General features: G+C 39.2%; 1 protein-coding gene and 1 long non-coding RNA gene across 5 annotated transcripts; one reads left to right on the forward strand and one right to left on the reverse strand.

Annotated features, from left to right (window-relative positions):
- Positions 1 to 7: 7 nt before the first annotated feature.
- LOC142364132 (uncharacterized) lies at positions 8 to 19104 on the reverse strand. 3 transcript variants are annotated; one of them, XR_012766196.1, is made up of 4 exons: positions 18480 to 19104; positions 16100 to 16250; positions 5489 to 5706; positions 8 to 1483 (listed from the first exon to the last, which is right to left on the reverse strand). It is a non-coding gene; the product is annotated as an uncharacterized LOC142364132 (long non-coding RNA). The 3 variants fall into 3 exon arrangements; XR_012766194.1 differs by having other exon boundaries at positions 5489 to 6360; XR_012766195.1 differs by having other exon boundaries at positions 16083 to 16250.
- Positions 8781 to 12993, forward strand: TSHB (thyroid stimulating hormone subunit beta). 2 transcript variants are annotated; one of them, XM_075442935.1, is made up of 3 exons: positions 8781 to 9050; positions 11799 to 11961; positions 12695 to 12988. In XM_075442935.1, the coding sequence occupies exons 2-3, from the start codon at positions 11800 to 11802 to the stop codon at positions 12935 to 12937; spliced, it is 405 nt and encodes a 134-aa protein (XP_075299050.1). In that variant the 5' UTR covers positions 8781 to 9050; position 11799; the 3' UTR covers positions 12938 to 12988. The 2 variants fall into 2 exon arrangements, with proteins under 2 accessions (XP_075299050.1, XP_009937333.1); XM_009939031.2 differs by lacking the exon at positions 8781 to 9050 and having other exon boundaries at positions 9061 to 11961; positions 12695 to 12993.
- Positions 19105 to 19310: the final 206 nt, after the last annotated feature.

The following is a 19310-nucleotide window of genomic DNA, read 5'->3' on the forward strand; positions in this document are numbered from 1 at the left end:
CCTTAGCTCTCCCAGCCTTTCCTCCCAGCAGAGGGGTTCCAGCCCTCGGATCACTGCTGTGGCCTCCTCCAGCCCTGCTCCAACAGCTCCAGGTCTGTCCTGCGCTCAGGGCTCCAGAGCTGCACGCAGGACTCCAGGTGGGCTCTTGCCAGAGCAGAGCAGAGGGGCAGAATCCCTTGACCTGCTGCCCACGCTGCTGAGGATGCAGCCCAGGGTACTTACAGTTGGCCTGGTTGAACTTCATGAGGTTCACACGGGCCCATCTCTCAAGCCTTTCCAGGTCCCTCTGGATGGCATCCTTTCCCTCCAGCGTGTCAACCGCACCACTCAGCTTGGTGTTATCGGCAAACTTGCTGAGGGTGCACTTGATCCCACTGTCCATGTCACCAACAAAGATGTTAAACAGCACCAGCCCCAGTACGGACCCCTGAGCAACGCCACTCATCACTGGTCTCCACTTGGACATTGAGCCATTGACTGCAACTCTTCTGAGTGCAACCATCCAGCCAATTCCTTACCCATGGAGTAGCCCACTTGTCAAATCCATGTGTCTCCAATTTAGAGATTAATTTTTAATTTATTTTTTGACTGGATACAGAGAATGTCACGCCAAGTCAGTTATTCTTCATTTTCATTCCGTATGTTCCTTACTGATATCTCTTCAGCTACTTTCAGGAAAAGGAAAATACAGTCACTGGAAACGCAATATATATGTGCAGTTTGTAATTTATTTTAATAGGCGGTGGTGTTTTATACAAGATCTAAATACCTGCCAAGGTTTGTTACTTCATTTCAACATAGCATATTTCTAATTTGACTGCTGCTGTTGTGGATGTCTTCAACAGATACGCAGACTTGACTCCTAAGCTAGTTACTGAGAAATCAAAAATTAAAATTCCAGTTGTTGGTAAGTATAATGACACTTCTACTATCTACTCTTCTCAGCTATGTCTCACATATAGATCCATGAACTATAATTTTGCAATGTTGATGTTAAGATTCAAAATCCACATCAAGCCTAGCCTACCCACATTCATAGCTTTGCTGATTCCAGAATATGTGATATTTGAATGCCTTACTATAAAAAATAGGATTTAAGTGATTGTTCATTGAGCCTTTACATGAAAAATAAATTCATATGTACCAAACATGATTTCCAGTATAGTGGTATATGTACAGTATTTGACACTGTAGGAGAAGAAATTACAAGAAATTTAAGCAGTAAGAATTAGAAATGCTAGGTAGCTATTTTAAGAGTTTCTGCATGTCACAGTGAGTTTTGTGGTAATTATAATGTCTTGAAGGCGAACAAAAGTCTTTCCACTTGAACAGGTAAAAATTTTACTGCCCACATCTAGACTCAAATGGTAATCAGTAAGACTTCATTATTTTCCAGTACTGTAGTGGCAGGGCTGTGAATCCATGGTTCATCATATAATCTTCCTGATATCATAAGTGTGTCATGGTGTGTTGTACAAATCATCTGCAAAATTACAAAAATTCTGTTAGTACCACTATAGAAAGCTTACAGGAAGCGTAATCAACTAGGACAGAAGTAAAAATCACATTTGCTTCATACTATGCCTGTTTCTGTGAATGGACTACATATAGTAAAATTGAAAAAACAAGCAACTTTATGTTAGACATTAATCCAGTTTGCATAGGAAAGTCAAATGAAAATCAATAAATGCATGTGCTTTGGTTTGTGAATCCTTCAGGTAGCACACAATTCAGAAAAGTAAAAACTGAAAGCTACTACTTAGCAGCTATTAATAGTAGTGAATATTGATGTTTTTATCTGTGGAATTTTATTAAACTTTTAAAGGGTATGTTCTGACGTTAGCCATGATATTTGTTATTGACTAGTCCCATTTGCTACAAGTAAAGTTTTATATATGTATATTTATATATATACTTTATTTAAAAGTATTAGCAAGATAAGCTTATTTCTAAATGCCTTTTTCACAGAGTTTTAAAATGTATATTAACCTGTGCCAATACATGTAGTTATTGAATAAACAGAGTATTTCCTTTTTTTCAATGCTATTTCAGGTGAAATATATGTACATGATGTATTTGTCACATTTCTTTTTACTCTGGGTCTTTACTAATCAATTTTAAGGAGGATATGGCCTTCAGTGTCTGAGGTATAATGCATCTTCCAAGCGAGAACATAATTGATAATGACTGCAGATACCAATTTATTACTTCTTTCAACAGAGCAGCTGAGGACTTGCAGCTTCCAACAGGAAGTTTGTAAATATCATGTTACCTTAACGTAAAGAAAGCATTTGGAAATGTTGGTATATATTATAACTTTCCTCTGTAATATTGCTAACACAGTTGTCCAGTTCCTTTTCTGTCAAATACTTCTTCAAGGAGGGTGAGCAACGGTCTGACCTACCACGTCTGATTTCTTTCTTCCTGTTATCCTTATTTACCATGCATGCAATTTTATTTTTCTCTGCTACTTTAAATATTTTCCTTTTTTTCTAAGGCAGATGCTGTCACTTTCCTGCTCTCACCTCTTCAACACCCCTATTCACAGAACGGTATGTCCTAGTCCTTCAGACTTTCACATTGTCATCAAGTCCTTGGTAGAGCTCTTCATCAGTACCGTGGCTTCAACTAAAATAAATAGGTCTGGCCCCAACAATTCAAGGAAACACTGCCGTCATATGTAGTGACATCTACCTGAAGCCTGGGTTGTATGATTGTGACGAATATGGTTTTGTTACAGAGCTCTGGTTTAGCAACAGTTTAGGATTTATTAATATTTTTGAGACAGATCACAAGATTATGTTGCATAATTATTGACAGCACTTAATCATCAGCCAATTCAACAGAGTGATTCAATGGAATTTATTACAATCAAATAGTGATTTAGTTAAAGATTTGATAATAGCAAGGAATTTGTTGCAAATAAGATTTTGTTACACAGGTTTGGTTTAACAGCAGTTTAGGATTTGTTAATATTTTTGAGACAGATCACAAGATTATGTTGTATAATTATTATCAGCACTTAATCATCACCCAGTTTAACAGAGTGATTCAATGAAAGGTGTTACAATCAAAATAATGACTTAATTAAAGATTCTAAAATGGCAAGGGTCACCCAAAATTTACATCAGGGTTATACACACAGATGAAGGTCAAACTAAATCACACACACAGGCAGACAAATAATTCTGAATCAGACTGCACACAGACAGGCAAATAGTTCTGGACCAAACTGTGTGCACGCACATGTTAACCTGTGATTAATATTTCCTTTTTTGTGAGTTTCATGGATTATTCACTGTTATGTGCTGGCATTCATCAACAGACGGTGAACCTTGTGAAATCAGGCCTCTGAGTCCTCAAGAAATTGTCGTCAGATGACATCCTCATGAAATCTACCCTGAGAGGCGTCCCAGCTCAGGGGGAGATCCTGCATCACACAGCCAACTGTGGTCCTGGAAAGTTCAAAGGGTCTCACCTTTGGATCGCTATTTGTAGGAGCTCAGGATGATTGGCTGTGGTCAATACTTTCATCTCTGGCCACAATTCGTGCTGAGTCATTCTGTTAGACAATTCAGGCAACATGTGGCCAAGGTGTGACCAGGGGATGCCTGGGCACCCCAGCTCCAGGCTACTGCGTTTGCCACCAAGATAAGAGCACAATGAGAGGTTTTCCCAAGGTGTGTAGGGCTTATCCTGATGTGTCATTCAGGCAGCACATGGCCTAGGTGTGGCTGCACCACCACCATGACTTGGAGCCAGAGGTTCAAGAAATTTACTGTATGGTTGTGAAAAGCTGATTGCTTGGTTTGAGCGTTTCTGATGTTGCTTTATTCACAGATCTTTTCAATGACAAAAATGTACGTGGCAGAGTGACAACCAACTTGAGCTTTGTGTACCTGAGGACTTCTTAGTATGGTGAATAGTGTGAGACACAACATGTGCCAGGTGTGATGTGGTTATTAAAGCAGAGGAACTGCTTCTATCCATTCTGTTCTGATACTTTTTGTATTCCAGCTGATAGCTGCATTTTGCACCTTGGTTTGATTGACATTAGCTGAATTACTGAATGCTGTAAAACTTGTTGTTATTGTTTTTCCAGATCCACTTTGTGTCTTTGTTTGTATGGTCTCTTTTATAAGAAATACATAATCTTTGGACTGAACAAAGTGCTTTGCCATAAGGTAACAAGAAGTGAAAAGGATTGGAAAACGCATAGGTTGAATTCCATTCATTACATTGCCTCACTTTTCTTGTTCAGGAGCGAGTTTATTTGTCTTTGTTTAATCTGCTCATTCCTCTTTTTCTGAATTGCCTTGGGAACAAATACTAGTTTTCCTTTAATTTAGTTACTGGATAACTGAGTAGCCCTGGGTCTATAGATTGTAGAATGTATGTATTTAAAAAAGAGCTGATTCAATTGAAAAACTTATCTTGGCCATATGTTTAATGTCTGATCTCAAATTTCTGGTGCAGATACTTGCTTTTAACTGAGAATTATATTTTCTATCTAAGAAATAAATAAATAAATTTATTTATTTATTTATTTAAATTTAATAAATTTAATAAATTAATTAATTAATTTATTTATTTAAATAAATAAATAAATAAATTTTCTTTCTAAGTTATAAGTAATAACTTTTTAGTACACCTGTTTGTTACAACAGCCTAAAACAAAAGCAGAAGAGGGGAAAGCCTAAAAAGTTGAATTGAAAATTCCGTTCTAAGTCTGAGAAGACAAATAACAAACATTTACCTATTCTAATGCTCATCTTGGATCTCTCATAAAATATTCAAATGTCAAGTCAGTATCATTTGTCCATCATGGCTTTATTAAACACAGGAAATTTCAAAATTGTTAGCTTGTAATTTCATTAGTACAGAGTGTTGGGGGTTCACTCAAACATTGAATTTTCTAAATGAATGTTCCAACGCGTGTTATTACCTAGTATGTGCATTTAACTTCTATACTGGGTAATACTGAGAGATTCAGCAAGACTGATACCTTGTGGTAGCACTGTATAAAGAAAGGCCTTCCCCCTATCCTCCTCTTAGTTGTTTGACACCACCAGTAAGTGGTGCAAAAATACCTTTCTCTGGTCTGTTTTCTTTGTTGTTAAATGCACAGCATATTGTAGCAACAGTTTTTTATTACATGCTGTGTAATGAACTGGAATAGTCTAGAATTGTTAGAACGCTTGATACAATATTACAAGGATTTAAAATCAGACGACATGTTTATTTTGACAACTTGAGAAAATCCCATTTTGTATCTAACTTAAAAAAGAAGCATGTAACCACTGCCAGAATTTAAAACTACAGTCCAGGATTAGCATATGCAAGCACTTCCAGATACACTGTAATTGTCACTCGACAGTACTGATAGTTATTCCCAAATGGTATTTTACAATTTGTTTTGATTAAAAGCTTCATTCTAGAATGAAGAAAATAAGAACAGATCTTAAGAAAATCGCTCTTTTAGACTCACCCCAGCTGACAAATGCAGGAGTCTATGGGCTCGCAGGCACTGCTGAGCAAACAGACCCGATGTCGTAGCAGGTGCCTCCTCGTTCGGGCTCTCCACCACCTCCCTCAAGGGCTGGGCGAAACACTGGAGAGTCTCCATGGAAACGAGGGAAGCTGCGCTGGCCTCAGAGATTAGTCAGTCTGCCCACACTAGTGCTGACCTCACCTGGTTGAGACTAACTAGGTCACATGAGAGGAAGGGGAACATTACAAGTCGGCAGTTGCTGATCTTACTTCACAGTGGCTTTAAGAAGTAGCTATTTCAGAATCAGACACTGTACTGGAAGAATCACTTTAAACAGTTTTCCCCAAGCATATGTAAGGAAGATATTAAAATCGTGATTAAAAAGACGCATTTAAAAAATACTCAGGTATGTGTGATAGTTATTATGAAGGACAACTATTTCTAAAACGGTAATAATAATATTCCTTAAAATTTCTCAGCTAAAATGATTTTTTTTTAATTGCTACAGGAGTTATATGTCTCTAATAAGAAAAAAAAAAACCTAGTACAAATAACTGTGTTATTCCTACAACCTTTTCTGTCTCTAGATATCAAAGTATCTAATTTAGTTTACTTTGCTTCTACCAGGAGTATATTGCAGGGGAAGTGTTCATGAGGAAGAACAGTCTCCCTTTTTTCCTTCCTTATAGCCATTTTATTTTTTAGCTGGAATCTTAGAGTGGCTTCCTTATTGGGAGGCATTCACTTTGGTGGGCTTCAGTCTGTCATAGCTGTGGTAGACACTTCTTTTTCAGGTGGGCGTGTGAGTGCCTAAGACAGGAATGTGTGTTGGGTAAGAACAGCATCTGACAGGACTGCATGCCCAAAGCCTAAAAGGAGAAACAGAAACATACCCTGATGTTCATACTGAGCATATATAATTAGCTTCAATTCTGATCTAGAAAAAGTCAATTGTGCATGCATAGTGTCAAGTCTCCACACCAGAACTTCATCAGTGAAGACCTTGTCTGATTACCAACTGACTGCTTATCAGGTTGCCAGTCAAATCAGGAGAACAATACACCCCTTAGAAACCGGAAAGTGTCTGTGACTTTTATCCCTTAAAATCCTTATGACATTGGGTAGGTATAGTCATTCATCCTTAGTAACATTGCAGAAGGCTTCTGGCTTGTCTTTGCAGTTGTTGTTTGGCTTTTTTTTTTTAATTGTCTCCTCAGTGTAGTGATTGTATATCTTAGAATAACAGAAATATCTAGCACTTTCCAAAGAAATGAAACCAAATACAGAGTGGTCTATCATACGAGCCGAACAGCAAATAGGATTATGAAGTATTTTCAGACCATAAATGGAGATCGTGGGCATATGATATGCAATAAAGAGAATTGCTATTTTAATCTGTGGTTGATAGGAAATGCTGCAGCTAATCCTAGGAAAGAAAGAGAAGAGTGGTCACCTGTGAATCTATAAATTTAACAGATGAGAGCTATGTTTCAAGCTATTACAGAGAGAGACTTGCAATAGACAGATTAGCTTTGAAAAATTCAGCAGCCACAGTCTGTTTAAATGCAAAACCTGGCAAAACCACTTGTTTCTATGGCAGCATACTAGGATCTTGTTTCCTTTTATCAGTGGAGGTCTGCAACAGTATGGGGTTGGAAATAATTCCTCTAACAGAATACTAATCTTTTAGAAATCTGGTTGGCTTTGTCTATTTTTCATCAGCATAGCTTCTAATTCTCTGTTGTTTGCAAGCATGGACATGTTTTTATTTTAATATCTACAGCTATGTATGCAGTGGAAACAAGACTTACTCTGCTCTATAATTTAACCTTCTCACAAGATCACAAAGTTTTCACTGAGTTTTACTACTAACAGGGGAAGAGTGAGTAGGAATAATGTGTGATAACTTTTCCTCATTGTTCCTTTTATCTTAGGCATTGGTCAGTGACAGAGAATCCTATTATATTAGTTTTACGTATAAGTTTCTGGTATGCACTGAATTTCTCTAGCCCATTACAGAGATTCCTGGGTAATGAACCCAATAATTTCATGATTACTAAATTGAGAGGTCACTTAAAACACTTCTTGTAGAACATCAGCATACTATCTTTCACTTAATGAAAGTGTAAAATAACTGATGTCAGTGAATGGATTGGTTTAGTTAACAGAAAGGTTAAATATAAATAATTAAAAGTGTAACTGGCTGTTCCAGAACAGGGCTACAAAGCTGATGGCTGTAAAAGCACATTAAAAATTTCTACCACTGAATAGTTTGCAGGTCAGCAGGGGGGCAGCCAAAGAAATGGATCCATAAGCATCAGACTTTTAACTATGGATTTTAGGAAACTGTATGAAAGAAGACTTGGGCACTCACAGATTGCCACAGTGGACTTCGTTGTCCTGCCACAGTCTTTTGTCTTGCTGTCCCCAGCAGGTAGTGGGATCTGACTCCCATCAAGTGTTCAGAGAGGTCAGTAGTGGATGAACTCTATGGTCACATCCAGAAGGCCAATCAAGGAAAAGTTTTTCTACCAGCTTCATAGTTTGTGTAAAATACTGAAGAGATATGAATGTGTATATCACTCTGGTGATGTTTAGTGCATCTCTGACAGATGGGCAGGCTAACATGATGCCAGCAAAGAAAAGGTAGTAGCCAAGAAGTTCTGTGTCCATATCATTGTGGAGCTAACCTAAGTATGAGCAGCAGTAGTCACAAGTCTCAAGTTTCACTCAGACTAATTTATTGTGCTTCCAGATACATTAATTTTCATTCTTAATACCTGGTCAGATTTTTCTGTAATGCACTGCAGTGCATTCAGACGCTGGGTAAAAAAGTTGCAGTGCATAAATGCACTGCTGAAATTATACTACCTGCTCCAGTGACTAATAATTCCAAACATTCAGCATATACCACATTTGACTCTGCCTAATAGCTCTCAATCTTCATGACAGTAGGGCTCTGGACAGATGGAACTAAGGACATTGCATCTATGTAGTTGCCTTAACAACCAAATTTGTAATGACCTCAAAGAATGAAATCATGTTTGTGTGGCATGACCTATTTTATGACCATCTTGACGGGCATTAATTATGTTCTCATCCCTTAATTCTTTATTGCTCAAATCCTGTATCAACTTTCTGTTACTTCACCTGATTTATCAAGGATAGCTGTCAGGCTAGCTTGTTGAGAGCTACCTGGGTCAACATACTCTCCTTAAATATTGGCATAATATTAGTGCTTTTCTTAATGTTTTGAAATTTCCTTAGTACTCCAAGACTTCTTGAAATTAGCATTAGCTAGCTAATGATGTTGATTTGAAAATATTTACTCCTTATACAATTTATTTAATAATTTTTGTTGCAAATATGTATGTTGATTGTTCAGCCACTACATTTTCAAATGCACATGTACCTACTGAAGACTTTGCACTTTGCATCAACAGCTTGTCTTCATCTAGTAATGCGCCTTGACATTACAGTTGGCCTCTGTACTGACAGAAGTTTATTTCCTAGTCTCCAGCTTCCCTTATGAGTGTTCTACATTTTCTCACTTCTAACAGTGAGTGTTATTTTCCTCTTTTTTTGTTGCTATAGTTCTATTGTTGCATTCTCTTTTTCATCTTCACTATGATAGACTTCCAAGCATTGTTACATTTTTTTCTTTGCTATTGATGTTTGCAGACATTTCCCTATATCCTCTTAAAGCAAATTCTTCATCGTTTTTTACCCTAATCTGAATTTTCCCCCACCTAGATACACCCATTTTGCTCAAATCAGAGAAATTAGCACTTTAAAGCAGCAAAGGATATATGTCTTCATATTCTGATCTGTCCTCTGCCTATGCTCTTATAGCATATGTTGAGGACAATTTAAATGTGGATGTGGTGTTCTTCCTGTCAGAACCAGTCACCTCCAATTGCCTAAAGCTGTGCTTGTAAATCACTGTGAAATCTTTAGAGAAAAGAATCAGCATTACCTACTTCAGCTATGCATGCAAGGGTCACATGCGATATTCTTGCTTTAGGAATGCTATTTTTTATTCTTATTTTGGGAAATTTTGTCCTCTTTGGGATTTAGTTTTATGAATTGTTTCCTTTTCCTTTCTAGATCGTTGTCTCCTTTGAGAGTGGAGATTAAGATTTAAGGTTAAGATTTTTCCAAGAACAAGCATTCTTTTCTGTAATTAAAGTTATAAACAACAAAACTCATACATATGTATGTAGTGTATATGTGTATATAGGATGTGGGTGTATATATACATATCATGTACATATAGGTGTATGCATGTGTATACTTGTATAGCCTGTATGTTTAATTGCATTTAAAATACGTCAGACAAATATAGAGTTAAATAATATACTGGAGCAGTAGCAAAATAAGTGTTACACTTCTGTCCCTAAGTGTAGATGGACAGATGTTACTGAGAGCACAATTAATACTCTGCTCACATCCTTAAGCCAGAAAGAGTTGTATTCAATTCCTGAGAAGTTATATGGTAGAAATTAACCCCTAATTAAAGAGCCCATGAAAACAGAAATCATTTGGCTAGTCTTAATAGAACAAGAACTCTGTCATTTTATCAAAAAAAAAAAAAAAAACCTTGGAGAATTAGTCCAGGACACAAAGCTGTGTGCAGCAGTCCAAAACCACAGGAAAAGGAGACAATATTATTCAGGAATTAGCTAAACACCTGTCGGGACTGACTGGATCACTACTCCAACAGCCCAAAGTGACAATGTTTACCAGCTCAAACTCAAGTTCATCATATTTCTTATGGCTACGTAAAGTAAGAATGTATTTGACCTGCATAAGACATACATCAGATCAAAGTCCAAATGGCAGTTAAGTGATTTGCTGAAAGGGTAGGTGTTAACAGAGCTGCAGTGAATAAGCATAGTGAGAAGGTTTTGACTTGAGATTTGTTACTTTACATGTATAGGACTGTGTCTGAGTTGTGCCTGCCAGGTGACAAGCAAACTGAGTGAACCAGACATCATAAAAATTCTGAAAAACATAGGTGTAGAATTAGCCACATGTGATTCAGGATGACTCCACTTCCATGCTAGCCTTCCTGTCATGATGTTGCTGTCCTATGTAGTGATTAAATTAATCAGTAATAACTTTTTAGAAGCAGTGGTTAGTTTAAAAGCCTGAGAAGGGAATGACTGTTAAAATAATTAGATTTTCAGCTCCAGTTTCCAGGTTAGGATATTATGGACACATTTGTTCCTATCACATTTGCTTTGTGGTTCAGTATGAATTTTCAATAGATGACTTTGCGATAAGAAAGCAGCAATTCAGATGCAATTATATAAACAGTAAGATCAGCCTGGAATTAGCCTGGAGAGTATAAAGCACACACAGAGCTTGTGCTGGGTCACTGTCTCTCCCAGCTCAAGGCAGAATCAGGTTCCTGTAATAGGGAAGAATTCAGCTGACGAGGTTGGTCTCTCCAGACTTGCATTGTTGCAGCTACAGGGTAAACCAGACTGTGTCATGAATGGCTTTTGCTATGGGAAACTGACAGCTGGAAGAGACTAGAGGGTGATGTCCATATGTTTATAGACACTGTCATTTTAAGTTTGTAGTTTAGAAGCTATAGAGTAGACCCTGGAATTGTCTCAGAGCTAATCAAAGCTTTGTTCTCAGTATCCCCTAGCAGGTCTGAGAAATGAGGTCAGCACAACAGACAGATAAAGTGGGGATTCATTGATTTGAACTCTTTCCTGATGTTCTTTATTGTAATTTGCTTGAACCTATTATTTAATTCTTGGCAGTGTTCCCATTTCATCATGCCTCTAAGCCAACTGGAAAGTAAAACAAATACAGTGGTATGCCTGATATGCACAGCTGTTTCTTTTTCTCTCTTGAACATTTTACAAGATGCTTTCTTTTAAAAATAATTTTTAAACCAGTAAGATTGTTTTAGCATCTCTGCTTAATTCTAGAGCTCATGTTCTCTCACACATCACATTTTCAAATCCTTTAGCTTCTGTTATTTTTCTGTGTCAGCATTTTATCACTTATTAGTGAAAAGTTCCATGAAATATGCTTTAGTGGGGGAAAAAGTGAATTTGTTATATGTTGTTAATGGCCTGTTTACCCTTCTTTTCTGTTTAGTGGTTAGTAGTATTTCAATTAAATGTCTGAGATACTGGAAAGAATTTGTCAGGCTGTAGCTAAAAAAATTAAGATTACTTCTAGTCTGTGACTATCATAAGTGTTCTTGTCAGATTCTGAGAAAAGAGCTGGAAGGTATATCTAATTTTAATTAGGGTTTACTTTGTTTGTTTTTCCTCCCATCTAGCATGAGTCCCTTCTTTGTGATGTCTCTCCTCTTTGGCCTGACTTTTGGTCGAACAGCATCACTTTGTGCTCCTTCTGAGTATATAATCCATGTGGAGAAAAGGGAATGTGCCTACTGCCTGGCCATCAACACCACCATCTGCGCTGGATTTTGCATGACTCGGGTACAAGGTGTTACTCTGTTTTAGGCAGTTGTCTCTATAACTGCCATCACTGCAAAACAAGTGCCTGTTCTCACTGGAAAATTGTGTGTAAATGATCCAATTCTAACAGTGTTTGTCACAGTCAGAAAAATCATCATGTTTTCAAGTTAGCTTTTTGCGAAGGTATGGATGAGAAATGCCAAGCCTCTGGAACTACAGAGTTTATAAAACCAGTGGCACAGCAGAGAGCTGAATGCTGCTGTCACTGCAGAGTCTCTGTAGTCACTTTGTGGGGTCAGGATGGACCAGGTGAGAGGCAGATTATATTTAGTCACTCTAATGTAAACGACCTGGCTAACTTCTACTCCCCCTACTGTTACTACAGCTAGCTGCGGAGAATATCTCGCATGCAGGCATGCTAAACACTACGCTTGAGCTTCACTGTTCAACATATCATTTGAAGTTCCACCATGGTCAGTAGGTAGCCAACACAGATTACAAAGCACTGTTAGCGCTATCAGCCACACAGATTAGTTAAAACCATAAAAGCAAGATGAACATATCTACAGGGGTAGAGAGCCACAATCACATGCAGATTCAAAATTACAGTTTGGAACAGAAGTACACTGAAAATACCAGAGCCAGTCTAGGCGTAAAGAGGTTTGCTTTCTGTATGTTTAAGAAAACCTCAGAGGAAGTCATCTGACACTCATGTATGCTTCAGTGAAACAATGCACTTCTTTTTTCTTTGTAGGACAGCAATGGCAAGAAGCTGCTACTCAAAAGTGCTCTGTCCCAGAACGTGTGCACATATAAAGAGATGTTGTATCAAACAGCACTGATTCCGGGCTGTCCTCATCACACCATCCCTTATTATTCCTACCCTGTGGCTGTGAGCTGCAAGTGTGGTAAATGTAACACTGATTATAGCGACTGTGTTCATGAGAAGGTTAGGACAAACTATTGCACTAAGCCACAGAAGCTCTGTAACATGTAAGATTCCAGCAGAATGTGGTCAAAATGTACTTCTGTGCTCATAATGAAATATAAATAAAAGTGTATTTCATAACAGGTTTGCAAATTGGTGTGCACAAAGTTTTATTCTAAAGACATATCACTGTTTACTTCAATTAACTGCATATTCTGTGACATGCACAAAAGCACAATCATAGGACCGCAAGTTTGTATTTTGGAACCCACCTGCAATCTACTTTGGGGAAGAACGAGAAATGACTATGTGTATGTATAAGCCTTTGCTCATAAATCCCAGGTATTTTGTGAAGAGATGCTCAGAGACAAAACATCTGACATATGTCAGTGTTAAAAAAGGCAATGCAGACTCTTAGTATTGAACATTTTAATTAGATTTTGACATATACTTACAGCCTTCATATTAGCAATAGTATTTTTCCATATATGTAATATTAGATTTTTTGAGGACCCTAGCTTCAGCGTAGTCAACAGAGACCAAGCCCATACAGTTTGCTTATCTACTCTGTAGATCTGTCATCACCACTGTTGTCCAGACCTGTGTTCATTAGGCATACTTTTTCATGTCTGCACTAGTGGAGTAAGCCTCTCTTTTCTGTTGAAGTACATTGTTTGAAAAACTTCTTTCTCTGTGAGCACTGAAGAATCAGTGAAGCTTCAAGTCTTGCTACTCTGTTCTCCAGAAGGGGAGTGTAATACCATCAAACTTAAAGTGAAACTCAGAAAAAACCTCTTTTTCCCCACACAGGTCAGCTGGTCCCTTGTGAGTGGAAAAGTGAGCCGAGCCCCAACCTATGTGCTGAACATGCACAGGTGAGAAGCACAGACCCAGGAATAAGGAAATAAACGTAAACTAACAAATGTTTCCTTTTCACTGAGATTCCCCCCCTCGCTTTCCCCCGTGAGTGCTACTGTTTCATTAGACCTGATGACTCTGTGGCAAGCTATGATTGCACCAGACCAATCCCTGAGGATGAGAGCTAGTTTCCACCTGGTTTAAGTGATTCGAAAACAAAGTAGCAGAGCTTACAGAATCCAGTGACAGAATTGCAACTTTGTCCCTCATCTCTGCTACCTACAACAGTAGTGGTGAAATCACAGTTTGATTAAACTGACCCTGCTCAAATAAATGTGACCTCTGCTGATGCAGGAGTACTGTAGACAAGACAGCAAGACTACAATGAAGGCATGAACATAGCTGACAAAAAATAAAATCCTCCATGCTTCCTTGATTGAGGAACAGCACTACCATTCTGCATGTCTTGACAAATGCTGCCAGGGAAAAAAATAATCTCAGTGTATAAATAAGTTAAATGGTAGTAAAAAGATTTTTAACAATATGTAACATAAAAAAGGCAAAACTCTTTCAGAGCTAAGAATTTGCAGCTCTGTGTAGATACACTGAAGATTCAAAGCCCTACTAAATACAATTTTCAGATAATATATGCCACTAATATGTCAAATCACTACCAAAAGCTTTGTCTTCTTTCACTCCTTCCCAGCCCTGTGTTTAGCCTTGTAAAGTGGGTTACTTCACTACAGCTCTTCGCTGTTCTGTGATTGCAAATGTGCTTTTACGAAAAACAATTTTCACTTTTAAAGTGGAATATGAATGGAATATGAAGTGGAACAGATTTATCCAAAGGTTCACATTAGCAGAGCGGCATTCATGCTCTTTCAGGTGTTCAGGCAGAGATTTGCTTATAGTTTTGGCAAGTAACAGACCCACACAACTGCTTGAGGCAGGAAGATGAAGGCCAACTTGTTATGCCCAACTTGAACCGCCAACTATACTCAAAGATTGCCACTGTGCCCATGGACAATTAACCTGCTGATAACCTTCAGAGCCACTGTACATCCAGCTGTTGGCATAGATCTTTTATTTTTCTGTCGTTCTGTTTATTTTTGCTTCCAGCAAAATCAGAAGAAAGCAAAAATCAATGACACACCTACTAACATACTCCTGCTTTTGTTGATATTAACATAAAGTTCCAGTTTTGTTTGCGTGGGAGACCTGTTGCATACATCTACTATATATTCTTTGACCTTTTAAAAGGCTGTGTGTTACAGAAATCATCAGTATTTCTTCTTGGGAAAAGCCTCATAGTGCTAGCAAGTGCCAGTTAGACCTTAAAACTGTTTTATCTGCCTTCCCAAGAGTTTCCCTCAATTGCTTTTTATGGACCAGCACGAGGTGCCATTCCATAGTTAAGCCCAGAGTCAAGCAGGGAACTATTGTGAAGAGTTCATTTTAGGGGCTACTGTTAACAGCATCCAGAGACAACTACATAACCAGTTAGGAAAAATCAATAGGGCAGGGCTTTTTTTGTTTCTTCTTTTTTTTTTTTTTTTAATTTTTATAGTCTCCTATACTGTTCAGTGTGCAAATAAGAGAGAGATGACAGAAAAAGGAACAGTCCTAAGAGAAGCACATGTTAAATTTACATAGCATTCCATAGCTAATATGAAAAGTATTAAAAAGAAAGTAAGAAATGTCCTATCTTGGCAAGATGGCCCTATGACTTGTGAAGTCTTTTAATGGCCTCTGTGTGCATGAACCCAGTTGCTAGGAGTGTGCCATTCTTCTTCTCAGCACATCAGGTTTGACATTACACACTTTAGTTAGCAGTGGGGTGGTATTTACAAACTTTCCACCAGGTACTGAACAGCAGACTTTACTCACAAGGTACTGTGATGCTGAAATGAAGCAGAAAGTAACCTGTTTCCTTAAGTTTTCTCCTGAAAATACGGTTCTTGCACTTCCTCATCCCTCACTAAAGCTGACGGTGGAATATTTGATGTTTTTGCCACCATGCATAACAGTATCTCCATTCACTCATGCAGTTTCTGATGAAAAGTAGCAGTTACTAACCCGTACCTCACAAAGGTGAAGTACTAGCACTGAAGACATCAATAACCCACTTTCCACCCTTTCTCATTGCAAGAATTCTCTCTGCCCTCCCCCCCGCCTTCCCGGACCCATGTGCTATGTATCAAAAATGACCTACATTGACTATAGCCCTCAAGAATCAAAGGCACAACCTGAAACAATGTCACCTGCCACAACACTTAGAGCTTTAAAGTTTTGCATTAAAGTGTAAGAGTAAATTTTTAGCAGAAGTATCAAATAATTAATATTTAAAAATACATACTTGAACCAAACACGTACTCTGTGAGGATGACGAATAAATATTCAGTTGCCCACTCCTTTAGCATCCTGTAACCGAATTTTCAACATCTCCATGGGGAAGGCGATAATGACTTGGCATGTTTCAGCACCAATGTCCTACCACCATCTCTTTACATAGAATAAGCCCTTTCTAACACAGAGGGAGAAAAGATTATGAAATGGTAATATAATTCTTCTTTTGCAGCAGGAATCATAAAGACAAAATAATCTAGTTTGCCTTGCTTGTTGATGTAACCTTATTCTTACATACAGGAGCAAAGTCTAAATGGTAATTTCAGCCTACTGATATATTCATTATCCAGCTCTGATCCCACACCGTTTTGCATCAGTTACAACCATGGCAGCACCTGTTTGTGCCACTACCATCTATTACACAGGTCAATTAATCTCAACTCCATTCAAAGCATGAGAGAGAAATAAATCAGTCTGGAAACATCTTTTCTGACCAACAAGATGAGTTTTTAATCTCATTACAAAAGTTTACTCAGATTGAAATGCAAAGCGTATAATGACAGTCAAAAACCAGTCAATATGTGGCAAACTCTCAGATTCCTAGTTAGTACTATAATACTGTGTAGTAAACTCATTACTACTCATTTTATAAAATTCTACTAACTTCCATTTTTAAATGAAATACTACTTTCAGAAAGGTTGTTAAGGTGAATCAAAGTACTTAAAACAATTTAATCAATCTGAAAATCAAAACTCTCACATATACAAAACAAGAATGATCTAGAATATCAGAAAATAAATGTTCCCATCCCTGGCAAAGAAGTGTCTGAAACAGAAATCTGCTGTCAACTTGACTGCATTCTCATGAGTTACCAGGGTCAAATTAACTGTGACACCTAAAAATACTACTGAGATGCAAGGTATATTTTTTTTCTGATTATGCAAATTTATTTCTAGAAATATGATTGTAGGTCCCAATAAATTAGATATCTCACTTACGCTTTGCTTGAAATAGTAAATAAAGGAACCAGAATTCACAGGATACAAATACAAAATCTAATCTTCTTAGAAAAATCTTGCTTTCAACTTTGCAGTTTTCATTAATGTTCCTGGAATCTGATACTCTATCCCAAACACCTTCACTTTATTTCAACTGCAGCAAAGCCTCCATGAAAGACTATGGGAATCTGCTAGGTGGCCCTCCTTGAGCAGGGGGGTTGGACCAGATGACCTCCAGAGGTTCCTTCCAACCTCAACCATTCTGGGGTAATAGCAAAAGCTTTGACCAGAGCAACTGCAATAATAAACTGACAGCATTTGCACGCTTGTCACAGATTCTACACAGGCATGAACTGTAACCATTATATATATAATTTAGTGATAAAGAAATGCCTTCGCAGGCAAGGTTTGAAAATTCAAAATTCTCCAAAACCACCATTTAAAATTAATAGAAAATCCAGATGATTTTGCAGGAACAGTAGGAGCCTTGCTTCTGCAAGTTGCCTCCCTTACACCTATGGTTTAAACAATCCAGTTACATCTAGACATATGTAAGACTACTTCTACAGCTGTTGGACCAGGAGAGGTTAGCTTCCATTGAGTTACAAAAGACTTTCTGGCAGTGAGAGTCTGGTATTCCCCAGCCCCCAAAACAACTGTAAAAACTGTGTAGTGACAGCATGCAAAAGAGCTGCGGACTCCCAAGTTCTCAGCAAAGAGCTGCAACATGAATTGCTACTCTCTCTCGTTTGGGAAGAGCATAGAGAATTATAGCAAAAAAATGGGAAGCAGGTATTGACCCAACAAAGCAGCAATTATGTTACCTAGTAAATGGCAAAGAAACAAAATCTTCAGCATTAAGATCAGACAGTGTGTTCTCAAGATGTCTGAGCCTTTGAAGAGTATTTAGCAAAAGAAAATTTAAGTCCGCTTACTATTAAGCAGCACTTGCACTTAGCAAAGTAAAAAAAGAGAAGTAGGCCTACTTACAGTAATAAGCAGCACTGCAAAATTAATATAATGCTCCTTCATGGCTGGGACTGACATATTTGTCTTCCGTACAAACATACGCATTCAAAAAACAGCAGTCTACTTTTACGGTTCTACCTATGCAAAATCACCGAGAGGAAAATAACTAACATGTCTCCTTTTACATTGAAGAAAAATACAAATAAGACTTTTGGGTTGTGTTAATGCATGTATTTAAATACACATTTACATGCCCTCAGAGCACTTTGTCCCTTTGGCCTTTCATCAGTATTTGTGTTCAACACCCTCAGGTCCAGCGAGATCAATCTATTGAGGTGATGATTCCTTAGGGTCAGGTGTTTGTTTACATTTAATTTATCTTAAAATGCCCTTTCACTTAACTCAGCAATAGATTTGCAGACAACCCTAACATCCTTACCTCTTCTCAACATCTTAATTCTGGCGAGGAAGTAACAGAAAAGCACTGGAGCACGGAACACAAAGTAGGCTTACAGGGACTTGGTCGATCAGAATCCATGCTGAGGCAAATTTGTCCATTGGCCGCCGCGGCCTCCTCTTCAATACTGATATGATACTGCTGTTGCACTAGTTAGGCCTCTCTTACCCAGGAGACGCCTCAAAACCGGGCCGGCCTCTCGCTCCAGCTTCTTTGCTGCCAGCCAGCTCGTAGCCACGCGCCTGGGCTTCACGCGGCGCCCACCACCCGGGACAAGGAGCAGAGACACCCCGCGGCTCGGGGACCGGGGGGCCGCTCCCCGCCGGCTGGTGCCGGCTGCATGCTCCTCGAGGCCCAGCGCCGGCGACCCCAGCGCAGGCGCCCAGCGGTAGCCGTGCCGCAGCTCAGTCCCACACGAACTAACACGTCTGAAACTGGGGAGCGAGAACGTAACCACCCGGCCCTCAGCTTCCCTCCGGCTCGTCCGGAGAGCAAAAATCCGGCACGGCGGGGGGCGGCCGCGCCCCCGCCCAGAGCGCCGCGGCCTGCCCCGGGGCTACGAGCCAGCGCCTCCCAGGTACCAGGGGGGGCGCCGCCGTGCAGCCGAGCTGCCGTGCGCCGCCGGCCAGCGCTGCTCCCCGCAGTGTGGCGCGGCCGGCGGGGCGGGCCCGCGGCCGCTGAGGAGGAGCGGCCCGAGGGGACGGGGCGGGGCGGGGCGGAACCGCCTGTTACCCGGCACGCGCCGAGTCACCGCGCCTCATCTTCGGGCTGGTCAGCTGCCTCGGCGCCGCCAGCGGCGGGCGCAGAGACCCG

Source organism: Opisthocomus hoazin, chromosome 25, assembly GCF_030867145.1.
Source record: "Opisthocomus hoazin isolate bOpiHoa1 chromosome 25, bOpiHoa1.hap1, whole genome shotgun sequence".
Lineage (NCBI taxonomy): Eukaryota > Metazoa > Chordata > Aves > Opisthocomiformes > Opisthocomidae > Opisthocomus > Opisthocomus hoazin.